Source organism: Solanum verrucosum, unplaced genomic scaffold (genome assembly GCF_900185275.1).
Source record: "Solanum verrucosum unplaced genomic scaffold, falcon-dt-bn FXZP01000262.1, whole genome shotgun sequence".
NCBI classification, from domain to species: Eukaryota; Viridiplantae; Streptophyta; class Magnoliopsida; order Solanales; family Solanaceae; genus Solanum; species Solanum verrucosum.
Window position 1 is genome coordinate 820,923 of NW_026020366.1, and position 27,525 is coordinate 848,447.

The window sequence follows — 27,525 nt, forward strand, 5'->3', positions numbered from 1 at the left end:
ATGATAAAATAAATCAAAATCGTTACTGAAATCATTGAACCAATAACCCATTATTAATTTCAATTCGATTTTGAGCCGCCCCAACTTATTATTTAAACTTATGGGAACAACAAAAAAATGAAGACCCAACATTTGGGGACAACTAGTTTGGTGAAAAAATATGTATAAGCCAATTTCTTGAGAAAGAGGTTAGCGTATATACTTTAAACCATCACTTGGGAGAGGGGTCTTTGCGAAGTCCAGGTACAAAACCTACATTAAACGATCTCTCCAAGGTTTTCACACAGACAACAGAGAAAGAAAAGAAAAGAAAATAAAAATGGCGGACTCTTCTTCTTCCTCTTCAACTACGGCATCGTCTTGGTCATCTATGCTATCTGGAAAATCAGCTGTTGAGATAGAGGAACTTCTTGATCGAATGCTCACAAGGCTCGCACTTTGCGATGACTACAAGCTACAAGACTTGCTCACCAAACTTCTCCCTCTCTCCATTGCTTCCCTTTCATCTCCTGCTCCTCTTGTCCGCAACAAAGTAATGATGTTTCCCAATTGGGTCTCTTAATTTTCTCTTTTCTTTGATTCCTGTTAACCAAATTTACTCTCTTTTCTTGAATTACTCTATATCAGTGGTAGGACTAATATAAACTAATCATTTTCCCCTTTCTCAAGACTTATACCCTAATGGGTCTTTCAATTTTATCTTTTCTTGACACTTAATTGCTTTACTTAGTACTTCACTAAACATGGGCAGTATGCTTCTTGCCTGGGATGAGTGATGAGTCTTGCACTCCCTATGAAGTTCTTTAGTTGCATTCTCAAATTTGAATTGCGTGGTAGTGTATGTTTGTTGCTTAATTTTTTGAACACTTGTTAAGCTGTACTTGTGTTCTTTCCATTAGGTACTTGAGATTCTAAGCCATGTGAACAAGAGAGTGAAGCACCAGAATGACATTGGTTTGCCATTATCTGACTTGTGGCAGTTGTATATGGAATCTAATGCCTCATCGATGGTTAGGAATTTCTGCATCATGTATGTTGAGATGGCAGTTGATCGTACAAGAAAGGAGGTATGAGTTAATATGCTGTGAAGCTCATATATATATATTTGGGTGAATTTGACATCATTTTGCAAGGCAGACGTAATTACCTTGCTGATTCTACTATCTATTGTTGCAGGATAAAGAAAATATGGCACCTAACTTCTTAGCTAACATTTCAAAGCTACCTCTTCAACATCAAGACATACTGTTAAGGGTCATAACCAAGGTAATCACATCATCTTCATCTAGTCTAGAATATATGGGGTTCTTTGTTCTCCTTTTAGTTACATATGGTTGTCAGATTCTGCAAGAAAGATGTAGGAAAGAACAGTAGGGAAAAGGTGAGTGACTCTAGTAGAGGTGTCTGTTGTCCAAAAATTTGTGGGGAAGTTAGAGACTTAGAGGACTGCTTCTAAAATTTAAGCATATATGTTAAATACTCGGACATAGCAGGGTGCGCACAATCTTATGAATATTCTTTCTAATGATTTTGATGTATATTTTCTTAAGACAGATTGAAATGAATATACATATATATCCGTGTGTGTGTGTGTATATATATTCATAAAGTAAAATGAATGTATATTATTAAGGACGATATTGTTTCTAGTAAAAATGACTGAAGTACAATATTGTTCTTAAACAAATTTGCCATAAACAATAATGACCATTGTTATTAGTTCATGAGCGGTTGACAATGTATAAGACAAAGATGTAGTTATACAACAATGAAGTGCCTAGCACTTACCTATTTCTGGTGTAAACATGAATGTATGGAAGACAGAGAATCTTTTGTTGATGTTCTAGGTCTTTATAAGCTACGTTACGCGGACTCTTCATTTTTGCTGCCGAACATGACATGGGTGCGGGATTTGGTCAACCCTTACCTGATTGACTAAAAAAGTACAAAAATAAACTAAAAGCCAAAAGTTGGGTATAACCAACTTATAGCTTTTAACTTTTAGCTTTTAGCTTAGCTACTTAGAAAAAGCCAACTCAAACACCCCCTAAATTAATTATTAGCATGTTAACTTTTGACAATTAACTTATGTTTTTTAATGCCCATCTTGGAGTATGAAAGATTGAATTCTACAACATGCATGTAAATTTTCTACAGGATATCAATTTAGAATATTTTTAAAGCTCTATTTTTATAATTTTGATTTTTTTTAGCTAAATCCCAGCACCCATATCCATACCTGGGTCCGTACTCCCGAATTTAAAATTTAAATTTTTCCAAATCCAACTCCCGGATCCGCGTCCGTGTCGGATACCTACACCCGAGTCTTCGCAACTTAGTCTGTAAGTAGGTTATATCTTAGTGCATTTTCCTATATTCCCTTAGAATTATGGACAACTGCAGTTTTTATGTGGCAAATCGTTATATAAAAATGTTGCCTTCTCAAAAAAAAGAAGAAAAGATGTAGCAATAAAAAGAGAGACATGTTATATGGAGTAGATGATATTTCCTGGATTTTCTTGTGAGTCTTGCAAGGAGGAGGTACATCTTCCATCAGTTGGTAACATGGGGAACTAAGGGATAAATATGTTGCTTAGGATACAAAAAAGTTATTTTCTCCCACTTCTGCTGATCTTTTATGACAGCCAAACATTCCCATAGGTTACATTTCTGTATGCTTTCTATGCTCTGCTTTCTGCCTAGGGAATATTGTTACTATACAATTAGCTTTGGATGGAGGAATGTCAACAGGGGTTATATTATATCTGTCTGATGAATATGTGCATCTTGCAAGTATTATGTTACCAAGCATGTATAGTGTTATGAGGAAATACCAACTGTGGCTCTGTGAGTTTGTATTAGGTAATGGTCCAAGCAATAGCTAAAGCTTTTTTCAGATTAGAAGTTTTGTTGTAGATGCTGTTATGTTGCTCGTTATTTACCTAACAGGACCATGCAGTTGAAACTGTTAGGAAAAATTCCTGGAGAACATTTGCATGATACTAATATTCTCTGTAGCCAATGGTTTCAATACCTTTGAACTAGTTAAACATGTAAACAATTTATTTTATTTTAATTACTAGATATTGAAGTTCATATGGTGCTTATATTGGATTCATCATTTTTCTGCATTGCTCAAAGTGCTCTTTGAGAAGTGTAAAAATGTCAGATTGACTACTTTAGTGAAGATCCTTTGATAAATTGTTAGAAAGTGCTTTATCACATTGGATTCTATTCACAAGACAACAAAAGACGTTGATCATATCTGTGTTAAGTCCTAGGTGAAATCTTTTCTGATTTTCAGGTGATTGGGGAATGCCATTCTGTTAAAATAAGTGATGAAGTAGCGGCAAAGTATAGAAGATCTGGTGATCTGCCAGACCACAAGATATTTCTTGAATTTTGCCTTCACATGGTTTTATATCAACCAACTTCTCAAAGGTTGGATTAGAGTTTATATGAGTGTGTTAGTTTGGTAATTTTGACATTTGAGAAGCTAATTGACTAATTTGTTGTAAAATAAAATTTATCATTACAGCGGCGCTTGCCCTGCCGGACTTTCGATTGCTCAATGTGATCGTGTTACTGGGAAACGACAATTGACAAATGACTATTTAAGAAATGTGAAGGTGATTCAGTAGCTTAATGTACCATTCTGTAAACATTACATGGATAGATTTTTGTCCATCTCTGTTGACTATCTGAAGAAAACTTATTGTTGGTCTATCTCACATTATGCAGTTGGGAATCTTGAATATCGTTCAAGCTATGGAACTGTCTACAGAACTTGTTTATCCCCTCTATGTGGCTGCCTCTGCAGATTGGTACTTCTTGTTTCTTTCGAAGCTGATTCTGCGGAACCTGATGTGTTTAGGTTTTGTTTTAGTTAGTTGAATGTCTTTGCTCCCGTTTCTGATTTCAGAATAAATAACATGAGCTTCTTTGGTTTTCTTTGAAAGTCAAGAGTCTATTGTTAAGAGAGGAGAGGAGCTTCACAAGAAGAATGCTTCTGGTGTGAATTTGGAGGATGCAAACCTCGTGAGCAAACTGTTTGTGCTATTTAATGGTATGATATACATTATGTTAGAATGCAACTTGTTTTACCCTGATAATGTTACGCCGGTGATTGATTACATCTTATTAGTGCTGGAATTGAAAGAAAATATATCTCTGTTAGGTTGTCTTTGCATAGGGTTGGAAGAGTGGACTTTTTATACTTGCAATTCCCTGATAAACTGTTTTTTGCGCTTTGATCTTCATAGTATAGAATGATAATTGCAAAAGCTTGTGGAGATTGTTCATCAATTTCACATTATTTACCAAGGATTTGTAGAAATCCTTGCTTGTAGTATAATCAGGTCAACAACACCAGTACTTTTCCATTTTTCTGAGCTTTGTCTTGATTTGGAGTCCCACATCGTTTGTAGGATGGGAACATGGACTCCTAATATGGTCTTTGGACAATCCCCCCTCACGAGCTAGCTTTTAGGATTGAGTTAGGTTCAAGGTCCATTTCTTTATCATGGTATCAGGGCCAAGCCATCCCAATTTATTGTTTATGATGTTTCCCCTCTTGCCTTATATTTCCCACACTTTAGATGACCAATCGTGGGCCTAGGGGGTGTTGGAGTCCCTCATCATTTGTGGGATGGGAACATGGACTCCTTATATGGTCATGGACAATCTTTCCCTTATGAGCTAGCTTTTAGGGTTGAGTTAGACCCAAAGTCCATTTCTTTATCATGATATCAAATCCAGGCTCATCCCAATTCCTTATTTTTATCGTGTTGGCTTTTCGTCTTGTATTGTCCACGCTTGAGATGCCTAGTCTTGGGCGTGGGGGGTGGTGGAGTCCCACATCGTTTGTGGAAGGGAACATGGACTCCTTATATGGTCTTGGGGTGTCCTTCCCTTATGATGTAACTTTTGGGGTCGAGTTATGCCCAAGGTCTATTTCTTTATCATTATATCAGATCCAGGCTCATCCAAATTCATTATTTTTAATGTTGGGCGGTTGGGCTCCCGTCTTATATTGTGCTTACTCTAGATGTCTAGTCCTGGGCGTGGGGGTGGGGGGGGAGGGGATGTTGGAGTCCCACATCGTTTGTGTGATGGGAACATGAACACCTTATATGGTTTTGGGCAATCCTCCCCTCATGAGCTAGCTTTTGGGGTCGAGTTAGGCCCAAAGTCCATTTCTTTATCACTTCTCCTTTGGGGCATCCTCAGAATCTGAAGCTGTTCTGATTCCTTTAGTTTTTAGTAGCGTAGAAAATCTGCAATGTTCTCACATCATTCTTGCATTGTGCTTTAGCTCCACTGACCTTGTTCTTTAACTCAACTTCTTTGGTTTTGGTGAGATTCTGGCCAACCTCCACCATCAGTGTTAGCTTATTAACTTAGGGATCATTCTGATTATTTGTTTTTAGACTTCAGGTTTTTAGTTTTGATTGCAAATCCTAGAGCTATTTTCTGAGTTACAGGTGAAGGCAAGTGGTAAAATTTGAGGAGTATCTGTTTGAATTGAAGATGCTCTAGGGATAAGCTGGATCAAGTTTTTAAAAGTATTGTCGGATTTTCCATCTCAATCAATGGTATCTTCTGAAGGTTTCTTTCCTTCTCAAAGAGGATCGAGCCAAGTTATGGAAGATTTGAACAACATGATAAAAACTACACAGGGCAATGGATGGATTAAGGGGTTTCAATGTGGCAAACTATCAAAATTAACAGGCTGGAAATTACTCATATTCAATATTGCAGATGACACCTTGATTTTTTGTGATGTAGAAGAGAGCCTTGAAGCCATTTATGAGCTCATATTAATTGGATGAAAAGTCAAAACTTTCCAGCTAATGCGGTGCCAAACATACAACATATGACAACCATACTGAGAGGGGAAGTTGGTGTTATCCCAACTATCTATCTTCGGATGCTTTTGGGAGGTTAAAACAAATCAAGAGACAGTTGGATTGGAGTCTTGGAAAGGTGTGAGAAAAAAATTAGCAAGATGGAAATTACACTACATTTCCTTGGGTAGTAGACTTGCGCTCATAAATTCTGTGCTGGATGCTCTTCCAACCTACTTGATGCCCTTATCCCTATACCTACAAGTGTAGAAAAGAAGCTTGAAACCTTGAAAAGAAATTTCCTTTAGTGAGGAAATAAATAGAAACGAGGATGCCATTTTGTTAAATGCGAACCTCTGACCATTGGCAACCATAAAGGGGGACTCAGAGTGAGAAACTTGAAAAAGCAGAATAGCGGTGGAGGTTTACTAGGGAGTAACAGGCACTATGGGGCTGGGTATTAAAGGAAACATATGGAAATGAAAGTTTTTTGATGAACCATCCTTATGGTACAAGTTTGTGGAGAGTTACAAAGAACCTGAGGGGGAACTCTATTGACAAGCTGATTTTTAATGTAAAGGAGGGAGAGATAATTCTATTTTTGGAGGACAACTAGTTGGGAAGGAAGCCTCAAGCAATTATTCTCTTACAGGTATGATTTGAATTAACAACAGGGGGCTACAATGAATGAGCTTTGATCTGGACAGGGCTGGAACCTCACCTTCAGAAGACTTCTTTTTGATTGGGAAATGCCCTGAATATCAGACTTAGCTAATATTCTGGAGCAATGCAGAGGACTACCGGAGGGGGAACATACACTTAATTGGCAAAAACACAGAAACAGTCCACTCAGCATAAAAAAATTGAACCAAAGTGGAGCTCAACTCAATTTATGGCCTTGGAAGCATATTTGGAGTGTAAAGATACCATACAAAATGACATGCTTCACTTGGTTAGTAGCCAGAGAAGCTGTCCTTACACAGGAAAACCTAAGAAAAGGGGGAATATGAATATGTTCAAGCCTGGTGTTATTTGTGTAGACAAAAGGCAGTGATAATCAACCATCTGTTTCTACATTATAATGTGACTAGTCAGCGGTGGGATTTGTTCATCAATCGCAAGGGTATTAGGTGGGCTTTGTCACGAAGAACATATGTACTTTTGTGTTGGAACACACGGAGAAACTTTACTACTAAAAAAGATAGATGAAAAATTGTCCCATCAACTATTTGTTGAACTCTTTGGAAGTAGAGAAGTTCAAGATCCTTTGAAAATACAAGTAATCCTACTATTAAGACCAATTTGTTCAACCTCAAAGGATATTAGGTGGGGGAAATGTGAGGAAGAACATCTGAACTTCCAATAGAGGAGAACTTTACTACTAACAAAGACAAGTGTAAAATTGTCCCAACAAATATTCTCTACCAGTCGCCAGAAGAGAAACAAGGAATGGAAATTGTGTCACACCATAAAGACATCAAAACATGAAGCTGCTCCTCATATGTAGCTATGTATAAGGATCGAGCTCTTTTTGCTTCAAAAGCTCTCGTATTTCTTTTTCTCCATATTGTCTACATTCTAAGTGCTAATTGAGCAATATCCCACGCCCGACATCTTCTTTTCTATCCTTTAAAGGTCCAACTAGAGTTCATTCTTTGCAGTTTCCGACATAGTTAATTGTATCTTGAACCATCTTCAAGCTTCCACCACAGACGTGATGTTGCATCATGTTTGACGATGCAAGAATAGATGATTCACGTCCTCTCTCTCGAGTGTTTACGGGAAGCATCAACAAACATATGTGATCCTCTTCTTTCTCATGTTTTCGATCATCAAAACCGCACCCATAGGTGCTAATCACTTGAAAAGCACGCTTTTTTTTCACCCTAGGAATCCAAGCTAATATATGAGGAAAAACACTATTTCTGTTTTGCTAGAAACATACAATACTTCAATCCAAGAGCTTGTCCTTGCTTCCAACACCCAACCCCGAGAATTCTGACTCTGCTGCTAAGGTTTGGTTATAGATCATTTCAAGTAGACTTTGAAACTCTATTATATCCAATTCATCAAAGTTACTTCAAGATTTGAGATCCCAAAATAGGCTTTGCACATGTAATCTTTGGACCTGTTAGATTGTCATCGACAATACTATAGATGTTTAGGAAAGTGATCCTCAACATGTTGTTCCTGCACCATAATCTCCTAGATATTAACCCTATCTCAGTCCCAGCACGGAATGAGATACAAACATTAAATTCCTCCCACCCCTTCTTTGAAGGTCACTCCCAAAAGGCATAGTGATATATATATATAAAATCTAACCATGGTGTCTGGGCTAACTTGCGTGCACCTCGACTAATTTCACAGGATACTTGCAACCTGGCACCTGCCACCAGCAACAGGTACCCGACAACTCTATCCACCAAGACTAGACGAAATGGGAAGTAATCACCTAGTGTTTTTGTCTCTGCTGGAATTTGAACTTGAGTCCTCATGGTGTTCAATCCACTTCATCATTTCATTGACTACTAGGCCACACCCTTGGGTGCAGGCATAGTGATGTTTCTTGTTCTTGACTCCCCTTCCATGGTGCCATATTTCACCCATATCACCTCTCTCAATAAGGCATAGTGGTGTTTCTGGTTTTCCACCACCTTTCATTGTGTCAAGACTTGTATGGACCATTCATCTTCAACTTGCTAACTTCAACCAAATGTTTTTTAGGCGGCATGATAAGACTTCATAGTCTTCATTGTAATGTTTTCTTTTCTAAAGTAATGCTTCTATACACGGAACTGAAGTAGAGACTTTTAAGAACCCAAAACATACCGGGCTTGGGACTTTCATGTTGGAGGTCTCAAGTTCGAAACCCCTTGCAACAAAAGCAAGAGGTTTGCCTTCTGGGTCGAGCTCATCGCACCGGGCTTGCCTAGTGTGGGTTTACCTCTCCTATGTGGTTTGCGAGCTATTGCATAGGAGCAGGGGTTTTACCCTGTGCGCACCCAAAGGGTAGCGGTTGCGGGTTTCCCTTGTCATAAAAAAAAAAAAAAGAACCCAAAACATGGTATGCTATTAAAAAAGATAGCTTTATCTATTTTCTAGTAGAATAGTTCTATGCAATATTAACTTATTTCAACACAATGAACAAACAATATGCACAACAATAATCTTGGTTCAAACCATTAAAAGTTACGTATTCCTTAGCTTAAACCATGTATTATAGACTCTTAAAATCAAATATTCACAACAACTACGCCTCAATCCCAAATAAGTTTGGGTCAACTGTACGGATTTTCCTTCTCCATTTAGGCTCAACTCATGTGATCATCACCAAATAAAAACAAAAGTGAAAATAAGTCAAATATATAAAAGTTATAGTAAAATTAATAATAGTAGAAGTTCTCTAACTAGACTAAGAGCCCGTTTGGATTGGCTTAAAAAAAGTAGCTTTTAAGTCAAAAATAAAAAGTAAAACTGAAATGACTTTTAAGTCAAAAAATAAAAAGTAGGGAGAGACCTACTTTTGGTTTTTGACTTATTTTAAGTCATTTTTGACCTTGCCAAACACATCCTAACTTATTCTAAGTCATTTTTGACTTATTTTAAGTTATTTTTTTTTGATGAAGTATTTTAAGTTATTTTTTATATTACCAAACACTTTCAGAAGTAAAAAACTGATTTAAAAGTAGGTTTGACCAACTTTTAAGCCAATCCAAACACCTCTAAATCGTATTCCCCACTAGTAGATATAACCATATGATCTTTTTCCTCCATTATATTATGCCCTATCTTTAGCTAAGTCTGTGTTGATTAAAAATCAATTATTCACGAATATAAAAATTGTAGGGAAATATTTTTCTTCCGAATAACATGTTACCAAATATAACAATTTATGGAATCAAATTGACTTCCAATACTAGAAGGGAAACTATCATTTCTCTAACATAAATACGTTTAGCTCACTTCAGATATCCTTACTACCATCAGAACAGTTCCATTTCAGAAAGTAGTAACATTTGTACCATATAAATAGATCATTCAGAAAGTAGAAACATACATGTGAAGGTAGGTTTGTTGTCCCCCAAAGTGCAATGTCCAACAAAGAGTCACACAACAAAGGGAACTAGTCAAGTTATTAACAGGTTATTCACCCCCCACTTCCACCATGACCTGCAACTATCATGTGAGGAACATATCTACAAAGGTTTTTGGTACCATTCACTCATTGGTGTTATTGAAAATGATTTTTTAAGGGTCGTTTGGTAGTTGGATAAGAAATAAATTATTCATGTATTGATTTCTGTATAACTTATACGACGTTTGGTAGGTAGATATGAAGTAAGTTATTCATGTATAAAATTAATACGATGTTTGGTTGACAATTTAGAAACCCCCATAACTAGTACATTTATAAGTTAGGAAGGAAATTTATGTATTATTTTATGCAAGATAGAAGGTGGAATAACTATTACATGTATAACTAATACATGAATAACTAATCTTTGCATAACTAATACTTGCATAAAATAATACATAAATTCACTCATAATTAATACCTCCATACTCTAACCAGCTAGCTAACAACCCCTAAGTGCTTTTGTCTTTTTTTGCCTCAATTTTTATTTCTGATGCATATCTTGGTGAGTAAGAAATTGTTTTGCTCTATCAGATGCAGATAGTTCTAACGGTGTAGCTGTATTTATAGGTACCGCTGGAACTGACCAAATTCCACCAGAGTCTAGAGTTAGTCCTGGAAATCCATCTTTGAGAGCAAAACTGATGTCTATTTTTTGCCGATCAATAACTGCAGCAAACAGTTTTCCGTTGACTCTACAGTGTATTTTTGGCTGCATCTACGGTAAAAATCCTGTCTTTGGTATAGAACTGGGATATGCTCGGAAACCATTATCGCATCTTGTAAAGCATTAGAGTCATCTCTTAAAGGGGACCATAAAAACGTCCAAAACTTCATTTATGGCTTGCGTTGTTTCTTCAAGATTGTGTGCTGGTATTTTAGCTTCTTTTATACACACAAATGTAGGATTTAAGCTCATGTAGACTCCTACTCTGAGATTTCTGCTTGTCTAGAATGGTTATTCTTACCATTCTGTGATGTGTATTATTTTGCATCCTCATATGGGTAAAAGATGTTTTTTCTCTATGTTTCTGATTTTCTCTAGAGTGGGCTACGAAAGTACTCCTTCCGTCCCAATTTATATACATAGTTCAGATTTTGAAAGTCAAGCTTTTTTGTTTTGACCATGCATTCGGACATACAATTTTAAAGATTTTTGAAAAACAATTTACATATTTAAGAACTACATAAAAGGTACTACAAGTCACAAGATTTACCAATTTAAATTATTTAAAGGGCATATTGAGCTTCCCAATCAATCTAATTTTCAAGGGGTGTGCCAAGAGCTATATGTTTCAATTTTCTATTTATGCTACCTCAAACATAGAGCAGTTTTTTTAATTTGCATGTTATAAAGTGCTGCATCTTATTCTTTTATTGCATTAGTACATCTATTAGGATTTTTTCTGTCATTTCTTCAAACTTCCAGTCTTACTATTATAGAAGACAAGTCATTTATACTTCTTGCTTTTATAGGAAGTAATACAACGTCAAGGTTGAAGCAATTGGGGATGGAGTTCACTGTATGGGTCTTCAAGCATGTAAGATTTCATGACCTATGTGAATTTCTCACAACATAGTGAAGCTCAACAATCCTGTCATGTGCTAATAAAGGAGCTCAAACATTGTCCAATATAGGTCAAAGAAAGATGTGGGAAGTGCGATAACAGTTAGGGGTACTTGAGAACATTTGTTTCCAAAAATTAAAGACTCCTTTTCATGATTATAGAGGCTTGGAGAATGGCTTCACTAGATAAGTTGAAGTTCATTTCACTAGTTCACCGTGAAGGTGCCAAAGTATATGCATGATGTGGCTTTGAGTGCTCTTCTTGATTTCCTGACTGCTGTATCCAATCATATATGCAAAAATGTTTTTTTTTCACCAAATGCATAAATGGAGCATGAAAGAACTTTTCATATTCCTTAATTTCCTTCCATTGCATTGGAACATCCTCTTCATCCTATCATTCCAAATTGTCCAAGAAAAGGTTTGCTGCTTTCATCTGGGTACCATGCTTCCTTAGTCCAACTCAGAACGACACTATGGTGCAACAATAAGTAATGTACATCTTTCTTGCACTCGTTGGATGAACAATACTAACTTACAAAGTTACAATAACAATATGTTCCCTATGTCTAAGATTTGCTTGCTCTAACTATTGCATTCCCAGATTACTCTCTATGTGGAGGAAAAGAGACTTTCTCTTTTGCTGTTATACTCCATATCTTCTGCCCTTCATCCCATCTTTCCCTTAAGTTACATATGTAATAAGGTCACCTGGACCTACTTATACTTGGTCCTCTCTGTAATTTATCATCTGCACCTAGTGTACATGTAAATCTTTTGTATAAACTTCAATTCCTACTATTTCCAATACTAGATAACTCCTCTGAAGTATATCTCTCAATTATTCCCCGAATGTTGTGATGATCAACTAGAGTTTTTCTTTTTAAAAGACATCTGAGAAATTCGTTGTATTTCAATTCTGAAACATGGTGGATAATGAGTCCATTTGTAGTTTTTTCTTCACCTAAATATCAGATTTGGTTCACTGATTAGTGTTCAAGCTCAGGTGTGCCTACCGCATAGTTAGCACAATACTACCTTTGCTGTTTGAACCAAAACTTGGGAGCAGATCACTTAGAGGTGTCCTCTCATTAGCACTGTGTAGATATGACGAATAATATCCAATTACCATTATGAACAATCGAGCCAAGATCATCATTCTCCTTTATAATGCCTTTATGGATAGGTTGTCCTTAAAGGCTCATTATTTAATGTGAGAATCATCCGTAATATGATGCCCTATATATGCACTACTTGCCTTTTCCCATAATGCATCCAACATTGGTTAGTATGTTAAGTGACAATATGAGAATCAAGTGTTAACAAAGTTCAGTTATTAGTTAGTGTCCAACAAGAAAAGAATATAATATGAGTCTAAGGTTTGACTGTTATAGACTCATTCGTGGGTAAGGTTTATGCAAGGCGAGGCCCTCAAGTTGAGACCATCACGGACTGTCATGTTGATTGGAGAGGTAATTGGTTATTGATTGGAGATTGAAATTTTTTATGGAATATAGAAAGTGTGCAGCGAGGATGCTTGTAAATCACTAGGTAGCCTAGATCGACCTAAGCAATGCCCAAAAGTCCATGCCTTTCTTGGTCGGACCAACCCAACGGGCGATTTTCGATAAGTCTTTCTGAATTGGAAGAACAAGAAGGGGAACTGACCTCTTCTATTGAACCTGAGAGTTGGAGATCCACTTTCGCTTATGCTGAAAATGCCAAGATTTGCCTGAGGAAGATGGTCTTTGGCTTCCAGTGACAATTCACTCTTCTTATGTACACCAATTCTTTGATAACTGAAGCAATTTCATTGAATTTAATTTCTCTTGACACTTTATTATCAATATATGCAGGGAACAATGGACCAGTTGAGGCTTATGGGCCCTGTTATACTGTCTGGGATTCTGAAATCTCTTGATGGTTATTCGGCAGCAGAATCAGGTGCTATTGCTCATATAAAAATGAACTTTGTTAGGCTAAGCCCTTTGAGATTGATATAATTGGCTTAGTATAATTTTTAACAAGTAATATCTGTCCAGATGTTATTGCGCGGGAGACGAAAGCATTTGCCTTCCAAGCAATTGGCTTGCTTGCTAAGAGGATGCCTCAACTTTTTAGGTATGTACATTTTCTGATATGTGTTTTCTTTTTCACTCTGCCTTTCTTCTCCAGACCTCCCTCCCCTCCCTTCCCCCGGGCCTTTCTTTTGTTTGCAGCTAAATTAGATATTTTTTGATGTGCCATTTTCTTTTTGAATTTGTTACAGAGATAAAGTCGATGTTGCTTCAAGGCTCTTTGTTGCCCTGCAATCTGAGGCCCAATTTCTCCGTCTTACTATTCAAGAAGCAACAAATTCCCTTGCTTTTGCTTACAAGGTTCTACTTTCTAAGCTGTCAATACTATTTGTCATATATTTAAGTTTTCTATGTCTCCACCCTTCTTCTTTTATTACATCTTTTGATGGCTATTTGGTTTTCAGGGTGCACCACAAAATGTATTAAATGATCTGGAGGCGCTCCTTCTGAGAAGTTCTCAAGTGGTAGGATACATTTGTACTATTGATTCCTTTTTCTTGTTCCAGTGTTATGCGTGTTTCTGTCAACTTGAGGGACTGTATTTAATATGGATGCAGGTTGTTATTTATTGTTTAATTTGATGCAAGCTGTTATTTATTGTTTAATTCGTTTTGTTTTTCAAAAGGAGGAAAGCGAAGTGCGCTTTTGTGCTATGAGATGGGCAACCTTGTTGTTTGACATGCAGCATTGCCCAAGCCGATTTATTTGTATGATTGGAGCTGCTGACACTAAGCTGGATATAAGGTTAGCTTATGAGGTTTGCTGATTAACATTAAGTGAAGATTCTTGTTTAGCAACTGTTCAATATCTTTCTACAATATTCACTTATGACCATAGTAGTACTTTTGCATATTTAGAATCTTTGCTGAGCTTTTTACAGGTTCCCTCATTATTGAAGATTCTTGTTTAGCAACTGTATGATATCTTTCTACAATATTCACTTACGACCATAGTAGTACTTTTGCATAATTAGAATCTTTGCTGAGCTTTTTACAGGTTCCCTCATTATGTAGCTTAATGCTTCAATTGTAAGTCTACTCAATGCAATGACATGAAATTTTGGTTAACTTGTCAATTTAGATAATCTGTATCTCTTTTGGTTTCTCGTTCTTGGGATGTAATAAAGAATGGCAGTCTGGCATTTGACAATTAATCCTTGATATATGGTTATGCTTCTCAACATAAATGATTGTATCTAACTTGAAAAGTAGATCAGTTTTCCGTGGAATTCTATGGCAATAATTCTATCAATCATGCTGAGTAATTTCTAGAAAACCATATATTGGCATGGGCTCTCTACTTTTTGTGTACTACTTGTATCCCGGGACTTAAATCCCACAACCAGTGTTATCAAAGGCGCATTTAAACCTTGAAGCGAGGCTCAAAACGCGTTGAGCGCTTTGCCTCACTTAATGTGTCGTCATCAAGACTCCAAGAGATACTTTTCCTTGTGAAAGAGCATTTCTTGAAGAGGCGACGCTAAACCATTGACATTTTACATTATCGTAAAAACAATCAATTTCCTTGTCCATATATTTGTTATTCCTGAATCTTGCCTATATTATTAATCTTGGACTACACATATATATAGTTGTATATTTTCTCCATTTGCACATTTTCTCAATAAAGCTCACCCTTTATTTGCGCTTTGCACTTAAAGCCCCAACGAACCTTAGAACTTTTTTGCACTTTTCGTTTTTGATAAAACTGTCCACAACATCAGTAAATTATTACCTTTTCTAAAAATTTCTATTAGTCATTTGGTGATTCTGTTCCTTCTGAGTGATGAACCTATTCTACTTTAATTTTAACTGTAACACCATTCCTTGAAGCTTTCTCCCCTTTTTTCTGGTCAGCATGTGTGTTTCTGCACTAATTTTGTAATTTGGATGCTCCAAGTGGAAGAATGTATTCCACTTGTGTTAGTGGTTGCAAGCTAATAATGATGGTAGAATGGAGGATGGAGATGTGAGAACTCTGGAAAACTAAGTATAGGTTTGGGACAACTATTCATAGTGAGCTCGTCCCACATACTGGCGTTGTGGATGCTTTATTGCAACCAGAAGTTTCATTCATATCGTGAGTCGCTACCAAAGATATTCCTATGCCACATTATACAACCTTCTCATCAAATGTGTACGACTTGAGAATATTTTTTTAGTAATTTGTACTTCAATTTTGAGGTAAGGCTCTGTGGAAGTTGGCAATTGTGTGAACAAATTGCACTTGGTAACACCTGATTATTCGAAGGTAGGTGACTGCCGTCTGCTTTTGTCTGGGTATGGAACAGTGTTGGCTTCTCTGTGGGTGCTATTTTGATAGGATGATTCCTAACTGTAGCTTCAATTGAACACTGAAGAGATCCATCTAGAGACCTTTTATGCATAGTTCACTTTATGTAGGTGGACATGTTGCCCTTGTAACTCTTCTTCTACCAGAGAATATGTAACAAACTTGTCAATAAGGCCTTGCCCAAGTGTTGTGGTTGAGCTGGCAGAACATGAATGTTCAGGTTCAGTTCTCTCTACCAGCTTAAACTGTTGATAAATAGTTTATGGTCTCTTAGGCCTAATTGTAAAATGCAATTAGCTAGATTGTATTCAACAATGGAGGAGGAAAAGCCCTTTGATCAAACAAATTTTAGCCTCTTACAGTAAAGTGTGCTTCCCTTCCCCCAAAAAAAATTGTGTCTCCCTCCTCATTTGGTGGAACATGGTCAGTGAAGATTCATATAGCCGACCCCAACTTGTATGGGACTAAGGCATGGTTGTTGTGGTGCTTGTTTATGTAATTTTCTTTTTCTGGGGGGAGAGAGGGGAGAGGGAGGAGGAGGTTGGTGCATTTTGAAATTTATCTAAGTTCACTCCACTATTTTAATTTTCTGGAATTTGGTCTAATTGATGTGGATTCCCTACCTAATGCGGAAAATGAGAGTCGCATGGAGTGAAAATGCTTGAAGTTTTTCCTCCACTGAATGTAAGCTAGCCCATAGATAGTCTGAGGATTCTAGGGTCTAAGATTGCAAAGATGAAGTCAGAAGAAATAGCTTCCTGTAATTCCCTAGGTGTTTATCTGGAAAAACTGTCTACTGCAAATATTTGGCTGCTCATTTTCTTTATCCTTTCAAATGGGTTCTGGAGGATAGATTAGTAGTAGACTAGTAGTGATGGAAAGAAAGTAGGAAGTAACTAAAACAGAAGACATGGTATTCCTCATTGTTGAAACAGTATCTTTTGTTTTATAGTTTCTTTTCAAGTTACGTGCAATGTATTGTTGGGTGATTTCTTCGATGGGTTAATAGCAATATTATCTCCTCTCTCTATACACCGTCTTCAAATGTGCAACTTGTCTGTTCCGTAGGGAAATTGCATTAGAAGGTTTATTTCCTGATGAAGATCAAAGGAAAGCAGTAAGCAAAAGCCTCAACTTAAAGTACCCCAAAACTTTTTGACATGCTAGACTATATTATCCAACAGCAGCCTGTGGTGTTGGATTCTGCTAGTGTGGGAGGTTCAAAGCTTCTTTTTCCATCAAAATCTTATGTGGCTATGATCAAGTTTTTGTTGAGGTGCTTTGAGGCAGATATGAAACAGAATAATTTGGTGGAAGGTGCCCATTTTCCCGCTACAGTTGAGAAATTATGTTTGCTTCTCGAACATGCAATGGCTTACGAAGGTTCTGTTGACCTGCATGCTAATGCCTCCAAAGCGCTTATATCTGTTGGATCTCATATGCCCCAGGTAGGCTCACATTTCCCTCGAATGCTAGAAGAAGAGGACCACACTAAATTCTCATTTTATATCTGATGTATGGGTTCAGGAATTTTTGGTCTTGTAATATAATTGACAGGTGATAACTTCTCGATATGTTGATAAAGTTGCATGGATGAAGCAATTTCTGGGGCATATTGACTTTGATACACGTGAATCTATATCTCGCTTAATTGGAATTGCTTCCTGTTCACTTCCTCTTCACAGTTTGTCTGATCTTATTAGTGAATTGATTGCCTCAATCGGTACAACACCTAAGTTAAGGTTGTAGCTTGGATTATTAAACATTTAGCTGTTTGTTGCTTCTTGTGGATCATCTCCCTTGTTGGAGCAACTGCATTGGCTTCCTGATGATATAATGCATTATCAATTCTTCCAGGTTCGAGATGCAGCATGGTGTGCTATGTACTTTAGGCTATGTTACTGCAAATTGCATGTCAAGAACTGTTTCTGTAAGTTTTTTTCCTTCGGCATTTTGCATGTCAAGAACCGTTACTGCAATGTGCATCCAGGTGCTTTTTGTTAATTGATGTAAAATGCATTGTAGAACATCAGTGTACTTGATTTAGATGGATACTTTGTTAGCCGAGTTTAGTTGTTGCATATATGCTTCATGTATTATAACTCTGGTTCTCTTCCTCAGTATGACCTAAAACAATGCTTCAAGAGTAGGTGGTACACCGGCTCTGCATCATAAAAAGAGTGAAATCATTTAACTTCCAATTCCTAATCAACCCTCTGTGGATAGTCAAAGTTGAGACTGAAATATGCTGATCTCATAAATGAGTCAAAGCAATTATGCATTGCCATATTTTCCAGAGTTTGGTCATACTTAATTCTGCATGTTCTATAGTGTATTATAGGTGTAGGTGTATTGTGTAAGAATTAAGGTAGGATAAACAAAATTGGTTTTCTCTATTACTGTTGTCTCCTCAGAACGACTAGAGCTTATTCAATTTTTATTAAAATTTTGAAGTTGCTTCCACTTTATGCTTCCTAGCCAGATACCATTCATTCTTTTTGTCCTACTTGCATGGTTCCTACCTTTAACGACCAAATATTTCTTCTTTGTTTAAAATTGAAGTTCCTTTCCAATCGTCTTGTTTCCTCTAATCCTTCTTTCTCTGCCTGGTTTGCCTGACCTGCTTCTGACACCCTCTTGCTCGCTGATGCTATAGCTGTATGTTAATCCTTAGTGGTGGCCTTCTCATCCTTTTCTGCTCATTTGGTCTATAAAGGCTTGGAGTAAAGGGTAACGGAACTGGAAAAAATTAGTGGAACTGCGTTAAATTGGTTTTTTGATAGTTTAGGAGGGGCATAGATGATAGATCTTTTGGTTTTGCTTACTGTATACTCCTGATGTAATTACCACTGAAATACACCATTGGTGTATTGCTGTCTATAAAATGTTAACTTTCTAAAAAAAAATGGTTTTTTGTTCAGGGTAGCGCGGCAGTCAGTTCTCAGGGTAGGACCAAGTTAGTTTTGTTTAATTGGTAAGTAGGACCAAGTTAGGGGTAAGGTCTGTGTACATGCTACCCTTTAAGTTCCCAACTTGTCCAAGAGCATCCCGAGCCCCTTGGGTCTCAACCCGAACTTTACCAACAAGTTCCAAAACATATCCAACCTATTCAAAGTCTCAAAAAACATGATTTGGTACACAAATACTCAGAATGAGGGGTCAGATTGTTACAATCTTTACTGATATTAGCACATGTTACTTGGTCAGCAACCACCTGATTTAAGACCTGAAATTGACCAATAATCAGGTAATAGCACCACTTTTTTCTTTATGGAATGTAATTTAGGTGTGGGGTAATTCACTTAACAGAGGGATGGTTGGTTTAGGAGAGAATGTTGCAGTCGCAGAATCTACTAGGAGCAAATTTAGCACATGTTCATTTGAGTAACCAATTATCAAATTGAATACCTGAAATTGACCAACAACCTGATTATGTTGTAGAAATGAATGCAGTCATGTTCTTAGTGATAATTCTAGTTTCGAGGCTTGTCTGGCAAAATGAAAGACTGCAGCTTTTGGAAACCTAATAATGCATGCTTTGCAGGACAGCCAGATAGCAAAAATATTGTGTATAGTCTAGCATAAAGACAATAGTTACTGATATGGGATCTCATGGATGCTTTGATTTTATTGACATCGTTAAGACTTGAGAGTTATCTATTGCATGGTAACTTAGAAATAAAAAATATGCGATAAATTTTTTTCAAAGGTTTACTATCTTAAATGTACACAACTTGAGGATAAACCTATGCACTAATTGTTTATTTCATTATAGATCTTGTATTTATTGATTTTGTTTCGATAAGCTTTCCTGTTGGTTACATAGATCTTTGTGCTGCTTTTCTTTCTACATGTGACAGATCCCAGAAGCTTTACTCCAGAGTACACTTAAATGTCTGGTCGATGTTGTCAATTTAGAGACTGCCACATTGGCTTCTTTTGCAATGCAAGCGCTGGGCCATGTTGGACTTTGTATCCCATTGCCTCTCCTGCTGGTAGACTCTAGTTCAGGTGTGTTTGTATATTTATTGAGGCCACTATAGAATCTGTATGTGAAGCATGCTTGTAGTATAATTTTACTTAACCAAGCTTAAAACTGCAGTTCCCATATTGGTTGTCTTGCGTGAAAAGTTAAGCAAGCTACTTGCTGGTGAGGACGTGAAAGCAGTGCAGAAAATTGTTATTTCCTTGGGACACTTGTGTGTCAAGGAATTATCCTCTTCGCATCTAAATATTGCTCTTGACCTGATTTTCAGTCTAAGCCAGTCAAAGGTAAGTGAAATTTCCTCCATTGATGGCCCCAAAGGTCTACTCTATGTTGGTGACATGCACAAACACTCTTTTTCTCAGGTTCACAGCTGGAGGAAAACACCTTCTTAATTGTTATAATAATATCACTGCTAAATAATTTCTTTCTTGTGCTCCTGCGTGGCATACATTGAGTTGTCATTATTTCATTTCCATCTGGGTTTCCTATTTTGTTGTTGATCAGGTAGAAGATATCTTGTTTGCTGCTGGGGAGGCATTGTCATTTCTATGGGGTGGTGTTCCTGTTACTGCTGACATGATTCTTAAGAGTAACTACACTTCACTTTCCATGAGTTCGAACTTTTTGATGGGAGATGTGTCTTCTACAAGTTCTACCTGTGTGGAATCTGAAGCCAATGAAGATGGCCATGGTACAGTTAGAGATGCAATCACTAGAAAGATTTTTGACAATCTATTATACAGTAGCCGGAAACAAGAGCGCTGTGCTGGCACTGTCTGGCTTTTATCGCTGACAATGTATTGTGGTCAGCACCAGGCTATCCAGAAACTGCTTCCTGACATCCAGGTATCTTGAATTTAACTTGATGCTGACAGTTCCATAGCAAAATCTTATAATACATACCTGGGAAAAATTTCGAACTGGTTTGGGGTTAATCCTAATGTTGTTGTATATCTGGGAGAAGTACTCAAACTATTGCTTTTCAGCTCTATTAGCCTTTTGTATATGCTGCCAGGACAGTCTTTTATTTCTTTTGATTATTGGGATATATTATTAGTAAAATCTAGAAACTATTACAAGCTTTGACTTCCTAGGGATAGGATTTCTTATTTGATTCATAAGTAAATAATACAAAAGATGGCAGTGTATCATAGTACAAAAGTAAACCAAAAACTTGGATTTTTCTTCCATGCTTAGCTAGTGTGTCCGCCAACAGGTTAGCCGATACACTGAATCCTTGTGTTTCCCAATCTAGTCAGGTATAATTTGCAGTCATCTATTACATTTTTGATAATAATCATTCCCGTTAGAGATCATGTTTATTGTTTCATAGTCCGTCTCAATTATGATAGTCACAATTTTGTTTTGAAGAGTGATGTTGAGACAGCTTCAAGCATCTCTCTTCCCCTGATAAATACAATTTTAATAACTAACCACTGGAGTGCCTTTTAAACTGTGAAGCCTATGCTTCTTCAATTATCTATAGCCATCAAAGTAACCTCCTTTTATTTTGATGTTTCCAAAGAAAACAGTTTACAAGAGCCTTTTGAGCCAATGACTCTTGTACTATTGTAGGAAGCATTCTCTCACCTTCTGGCTGAGCAGAATGAGCTTACACAGGAGCTGGCATCTCAGGGACTTAGTGTTGTGTATGAGCTTGGTGATGCTTCTATGAAGAAAAGCTTAGTGAATGCTCTTGTTGGCACTCTTACTGGCTCTGGGAAGAGGAAAAGAGCTGTTAAGGTTTGATGACTACTTTTATCTTGCTCTAATTCTTGACAATCTTTCCTCGTGTGTTATACTATGAATACCCATTTTTTGCTCTGAAATTAGTTTTTTTTTTTTTTTTTAAATTTGTTCCTAGCTTGTAGAAGATTCTGAAGTGTTTCAAGAGGGTACAATTGGTGAAAGTCCAAGTGGAGGGAAACTAAGTACTTACAAGGAGCTTTGCAACTTGGCAAACGAGATGGGGCAGCCGGACATGATTTATAAGTTCATGGACTTAGCCAATTATCAGGCATCTTTGAATTCTAAAAGAGGTGCAGCCTTTGGATTCTCCAAGATAGCCAAGCATGCCGGGGATGCTCTGCAACCTTACTTGCATGCTCTTGTTCCAAGACTCCTTCGTTATCAGTACGATCCTGATAAGAATGTGCAGGTACTTCCATATAAGTGCTTGTGCCAAGCTGGTGTTCTGTGTACTCCTAGTTTGTTAGGGGCTTAACTTAATAGTATTCCATTCAAGCAACCATAAAGATCATTTTGGCTGTTTCAGGTGATTTGTTATGTTAATTTTTTGTATTAAATAAGCTGATATCCTACTGTCTGTGATTGTTTTGGCAGTTTTAGCTGCAAACTAAGAAATGTTTCGTTTGTTATTATAAGCTTATGCTTTTCTCAAAAGTTGTGGTAAGAGGGAAAAAAGGGGTTACCATGCAAAGGAAGAAAGCCCAAGAAAGCAGGGGGAGGTGTGTAGGGGGGTGTGATGTAAAGGGGAGAGAAAAACAGTTCAAAAAACTCCCGGCGATAAACCAAAAGTCTCCTCTCTATATTTTTTCAACAGACGGACACAGAAGAATTTTTTTTGCAAACGGAGAAAATTGTTTACTTTTCTGTCTTAAATTTACATATTTTCATAATGGATACCCTGCCCGACCCGGAACACGTTCAATATCGAGACTCAATATCATCGCTAACCGGCGTTTTGTTTGCCGCTGGCGAGATATGGCCGTTGGGCCGCCTTGTCGCATGGATTTATCTAGAATTTCATTTCTTCTTCGATCTATTATTTCACGAAGCCCTACCTGAAGAGGAAGATATCTCTTATTATCATCTGTGTTTATTCTTTGTGTGATGTCCCTGCTCTTTCGCATGGACCATACCTCGGAACGGTTATATTCTGTTCCATCATTTCCATTATTCTTCTTTCTATCAAAGCTTGTATTTTCTGTCAATTCATATCTGGAGGTTGAAGCTTCATCTTCTATCTCAAGGCAAAGGCCTCATCTGAAAAAGTCATGGGGGTGTGCCTGTGTTGTTTCTTTCTTCGGTAGTCTTAGCTCTTGGACATGCTGTAATTGCTTACAGAACAATCTTTTGAGCAAGGAGGAAGCTTTTGTTTCACCGAGTTGATCCAGAAGCTGTCCTTTCGTGCAAAGTTGGATTCTCTTCATACATTAAGGTACCACAATCTCCAATTCCGACAGGTAAAACAAGAACTGAGAGTGATATGAGGAGAAAACTTGCTGGATCAGCTCATGAGGATGGGAAAGTCCCTGCTATATTGCTTGCTGATGTTGACAGTTCATTCATTTCTTGCCTTGGGGTCTCTCTTCATTACAAACTTTGCTTGCCTGGCTCACCTTACCGTTCTTTGTCTTTCAGACCTTTTTCTGCTCACCCATTGCATGTTTTGTCAAAAACTGATTATCGTATTCGGAGGTGCCACAGTAGTCAATTTCATACCCACACTCTCTCTATGCCTCTTTTAGATGTGTCTCCAACTTCCCTAGTTTTAACCTAGATGAAACTGGTGATGAAGATGATGTTGGTAAGGTGGGATGTTCATTCCCAGTATGAGATGTTGAAGGAAATAATCAGTTTGTTACTGTTCTAGTGCATGGTTTTGGAGCCGGGGTTTTCTCTTAGAGAATGATGATGGATGAGCTAGCCCGACAGGTAGGTTGTGCAGTCACAGCCTTCTACAGGCCAGGATGGGGATTGACATCTAGGCCATGTCAGACAGACTGGGAGGAGAATCAATTGCCTAATCCCTACAAGATTGAAAGTCAGGTTGACCTGCTTCTCTCGTTTTGTTCGAGTATGGGTTTTACTTCAGTTGTACTTGCTGGTCATGATGGTGGGGGTGGATTGCTTGCACTGAAGGCTGCACAAATAGTTCAGTCATCCAGGAATTCGATTAATGTCCTTATTAAGGGGATTGTATTATTGGATGTTAGCCTGTGAGGAGAACTGGTTCCAGCCTTTGCAAGGATATTATTCTGTACTTCTCTCTGGAAACTGCACTTGGTGCATCCACTGTTGGGAACAGAAATTACTCAAGTTGTTAATAGACGTGCATGATATGTTGCCACCAAGTTGACAACTGATGTTTTGAGCCTATACAATCCCTCAGTATGTGAAGAAGGATGAGATGAAGCACTCCACGAGGTATTAAAACATTCATCTGAGACAGTCCTCTCACCTGAAAATGCAGCACAACTGCTAAAAACAGTTGAAAGTTTATCAGTTCTGGTAATCGGAGGAGCTGAAGATGCACTTGTATCTATAAAATTTGTTCAAGTGATGGCATCAAAACTTGTAAATTCTAGACTGGTCGCCATATCTGGCTGTGGACATCTTCCACATGAGGAATGTACGAAAGCATTGCAAGCAGCCATGTCTCCCTGCTCATCAATAGAATTTTAATGGAACCACAACTGCAACTTCAGTAGGATGCTCTAATGTCAAGTTACAAGTATTTATTCAACTAATATTTTTGCCCATTTTTTCACCTACACCTTTTGTAATTTTTCTTTCCTAAATTTACTCAAATAGTAGAGGTCCAAGTCCACCTCTCCTTTTGGTAGCTTTAATTTTGAATTTGCAGCTTGAGTGTTAGAGCTTTCAAAATGTTATCTTTCTACGCTCCCTCCTCTCTGCTCTCTCCTCCTTTCTTGTTTCTGTTTGCAGATTCTTAAACTCGGTTTTGGTTTCTGTTTCCTACCACTTAAGAGTGGAGATAACATCTTTGTACATGTTCTTTTTTCTTTGGAACAGTGTAGCAGATTTCCTGCTATAATCTCTCGAGCTCCTTCTCCCTATTTGTGAAAATTCTGAGTAACAGTATGGTTGAATACAAGAACAGTTATTTCTTTAAAAAGAAAAGGTGGTTACCATGCAGTTTGTTATAATTATTTTTTGTATTAAGGAAATTGATATTGTACTGGCTGTAGTGACGATGCCCATTTTTGAACTATTTTATCTTTTCCTTTAGGATGCGATGACACATATTTGGAGATCACTGATTCCTGATTCAAAAAAGACAATTGATGAGCATTTTGATCTTATTATGGATGATCTTTTAACTCAAAGCGGATCCCGACTTTGGCGATCACGAGAGGCTTCTTGTCTAGCGGTTTCAGATGTAATCCAAGGACGTAAATTTGATCAGGTAAAATCATTGATTTGTCATCTTATGTTCAAGGAAATTGCACTTGTCTGTGATAAACATTTAGAAATCTTGATTAGAATGATATTCAGCCTTATGATCGAGAAAGTTGGTCAAAGTTTTGAGGTTATAGGGTGGAAACAATTGCATATATGACTCTTGTCAAAAGAAAAGGAAAGAAGAAAAAGAGATAATTATTATTGAGGTACTTAACAAAAATAAAGGTTATTATACTTGATCTAGAGAAGGAATTTGGAGGATGACAGAAGTAACTTATCCTCTATACAGAAAACTGTTCCCACTAACACTTAATTTTCTTCATGTACTGGTGACTAGCTTTGTATCTCTTTACCAGCATCAAGGTTATGTATTGTACATGATGTAATGGTAAAAATATCTACAAATTCTCAAAAAAAAAAGGTTTACAAATCCCAAAATATGATTTCTTATTTATTATTTCGTCCGTCTCATTTTATGAAGTAGTGTTTTATTGGCCACAAAATTCAAGAAAGAAAGACTTGAAATTTGTGGTCTAAAACATGCCACACATTTCTGTGGCTATAAAGTCATATCATTAAGGGTTAAATGAGAATTTTAAAGTTCAATTATTTCTAAATAAAGAAAGGTGTTATTCTTCTTTATGACAGACTAGAAAAGCAAGGGTCACAGAAATGGGACAGAGGGAATATGTTATTGTTATGTTCTTAATTTGACAAGTCTGAGCACAAAAGTAAATTAAGCTGAGGATTACAGAACCTTGCAATTTGAGAGGGCAGACTACTCGTTTTGATTGTCCATCATAATTGCTTGTTGAGGTCCACTTGGTCTACCCTCACTTACTAAACATTTTCTGAAATGAGTTAGTGGTTTCTGTATTACAAAAACTAAAAACAGTTGGGCAGTTTCTTTTGGTCACATTGGATAGTTTGTTGATGCTTCTAAAAGCTATACCAAAAGAGATAACTAATATGATAGGATCAGAAAGTTTGGTGATGCGGTGAGATATTGTAAAATTTGATAAAGAAGAAAGAAGAAAATGCTTTTTTTGTATTTCAGTATGCCTTTACATCCCATGAGAAAGGGGTATTATACAAGTAAATCTTAACTAATTAAGGAAAGACAATCAAATGAAATAAAAAAAATACTTTTTTTCGTATAATTACGCTAGGAAAAGGGAAAATGATCTCCTAAAATCACACTAATGAATTACTTTTCGGGGTGGCCCAGTGGTTTGGGCTTGGGACTTCCATGTTGGAGGTCTCAAGTTCAAAACCCCTTGCCAGTGAAAGCAAGTGGTTTGCCTTCTGTCGAGCTTGTCGCACTGGGCTTGCCTAGTGTGGGTTACCTCTCCTATGTGGTTTGCAAGCTATTGCATAGGAGCAGGGGTTTTACCTTGTTCGCACCCAAAGGGTAGCGGCTGCGGGTTTCCCTTGTCATAAAAAAAAAATCATGCTAATGAATTAACACAATCAACACTCCCCTCAAGTTAGAGCAAAAATGTCGTAAACACTCACCTTGCAAACCAGAGTATGAGAAGTCCTTTTGCTGAGGCCTTTTGTAAGTACAACTGCTAGCTGTTCTTCTGAAGGTACATGAAGTGAACTCAAGGTGCCACTAGTAATTTTCTATTTCATGAATTCCCAATCAATTTCAATATGTTTTGTTCAGTATGTTGAACAAGATTCTGAGCTAATTGATAATTCTCAAAAAAGAAAAGAAAAAGATTCTGAGCTAATTGATTGCAATTTTTATTTTGAGGAATGGTAACATAGATTGCAACTTTCTCTTAAAGAATGGTGACATAGATTGCAACTCTGTTGTCGCACTACAAGGAAAGTTTCCTTTTCTTTTTCCTGAAAAATATCAATTCTTCTAGTAACTTTTGTAGCCAAAGAAGCTCACAAATGCCCTCGGCCATAACTCTATTCTGCTTCTACAGTTGATCTTGCAATTATATTTTACTTCTTACTTCTCCAAGTAACTAGGTTCCTCCTGCGAGTGTACAATAATCAGATGTAGATCTTTTGTCATCTAAAGATCAAGCCTGATGCCCTGATGTGTGTCCGTTTTCAGAGAAATATAGATAACTCACCAGTAGAAGAGAATTCAACTTTGACATATTGCATTATGAGATTTTTTGCTCTATTTCTTCTTGAGTAAGTTATCGAAGCATATTTATCCAACACCCAACAATTTCCCTTGAGTTTTTTCTCCAACTTCACTTTTCCCTACGGGTAGTGGTTTTAACCGTGAAACTAGGGGGAATCATCTTTTCTTCTTATTGCTCTCCTCTGAAGAGGTGATGGTGTAAGACTGAAATAGCTCAAATTCTTATAATGTAAAATGCATGCTGACAATAGATCCTGGAGTGAGGATGAAATCATTTGTAGCCTTTTTGTGTAGGAGAATACCCAATAAGACACACTAAGGGCTCTAAGATCAAGTT

The 27,525-nt window shown here is 37.2% G+C and overlaps 2 protein-coding genes across 2 annotated transcripts in view; both read left to right on the forward strand.

Moving 5' to 3' along the window:
- Positions 1-314: 314 nt before the first annotated feature.
- Positions 315-27,525, forward strand: part of LOC125837888 (uncharacterized) — a 59,431-nt gene continuing 32,220 nt past the window's right edge. The window contains 24 exon segments of the mRNA XM_049516961.1: positions 315-532; positions 900-1,067; positions 1,177-1,266; positions 3,305-3,441; positions 3,539-3,629; positions 3,742-3,824; positions 3,960-4,066; positions 10,555-10,707; positions 11,461-11,525; positions 13,408-13,495; positions 13,594-13,672; positions 13,821-13,929; positions 14,034-14,093; positions 14,255-14,373; positions 16,990-17,065; positions 17,067-17,369; positions 17,479-17,663; positions 17,779-17,851; positions 19,782-19,932; positions 20,024-20,193; positions 20,414-20,755; positions 21,485-21,652; positions 21,774-22,067; positions 24,906-25,082. Coding sequence (XP_049372918.1) covers positions 320-532; positions 900-1,067; positions 1,177-1,266; positions 3,305-3,441; positions 3,539-3,629; positions 3,742-3,824; positions 3,960-4,066; positions 10,555-10,707; positions 11,461-11,525; positions 13,408-13,495; positions 13,594-13,672; positions 13,821-13,929; positions 14,034-14,093; positions 14,255-14,373; positions 16,990-17,065; positions 17,067-17,369; positions 17,479-17,663; positions 17,779-17,851; positions 19,782-19,932; positions 20,024-20,193; positions 20,414-20,755; positions 21,485-21,652; positions 21,774-22,067; positions 24,906-25,082 — 3,501 coding nt within the window. The 5' untranslated portion in view covers positions 315-319.
- Positions 23,552-23,904, forward strand: LOC125837906 (uncharacterized). Its single transcript, XM_049516980.1, has one exon. The coding sequence runs from the start codon at positions 23,561-23,563 to the stop codon at positions 23,873-23,875; it is 315 nt and encodes a 104-aa protein (XP_049372937.1). The 5' UTR covers positions 23,552-23,560; the 3' UTR covers positions 23,876-23,904.

Coding starts and splice junctions, on each gene's coding strand:
- LOC125837906 (XM_049516980.1), top strand. CDS start 23,561: ATGATGATGGATGAGCTAGCCCGACAGGTAGGTTGTGCAGTCACAGCC.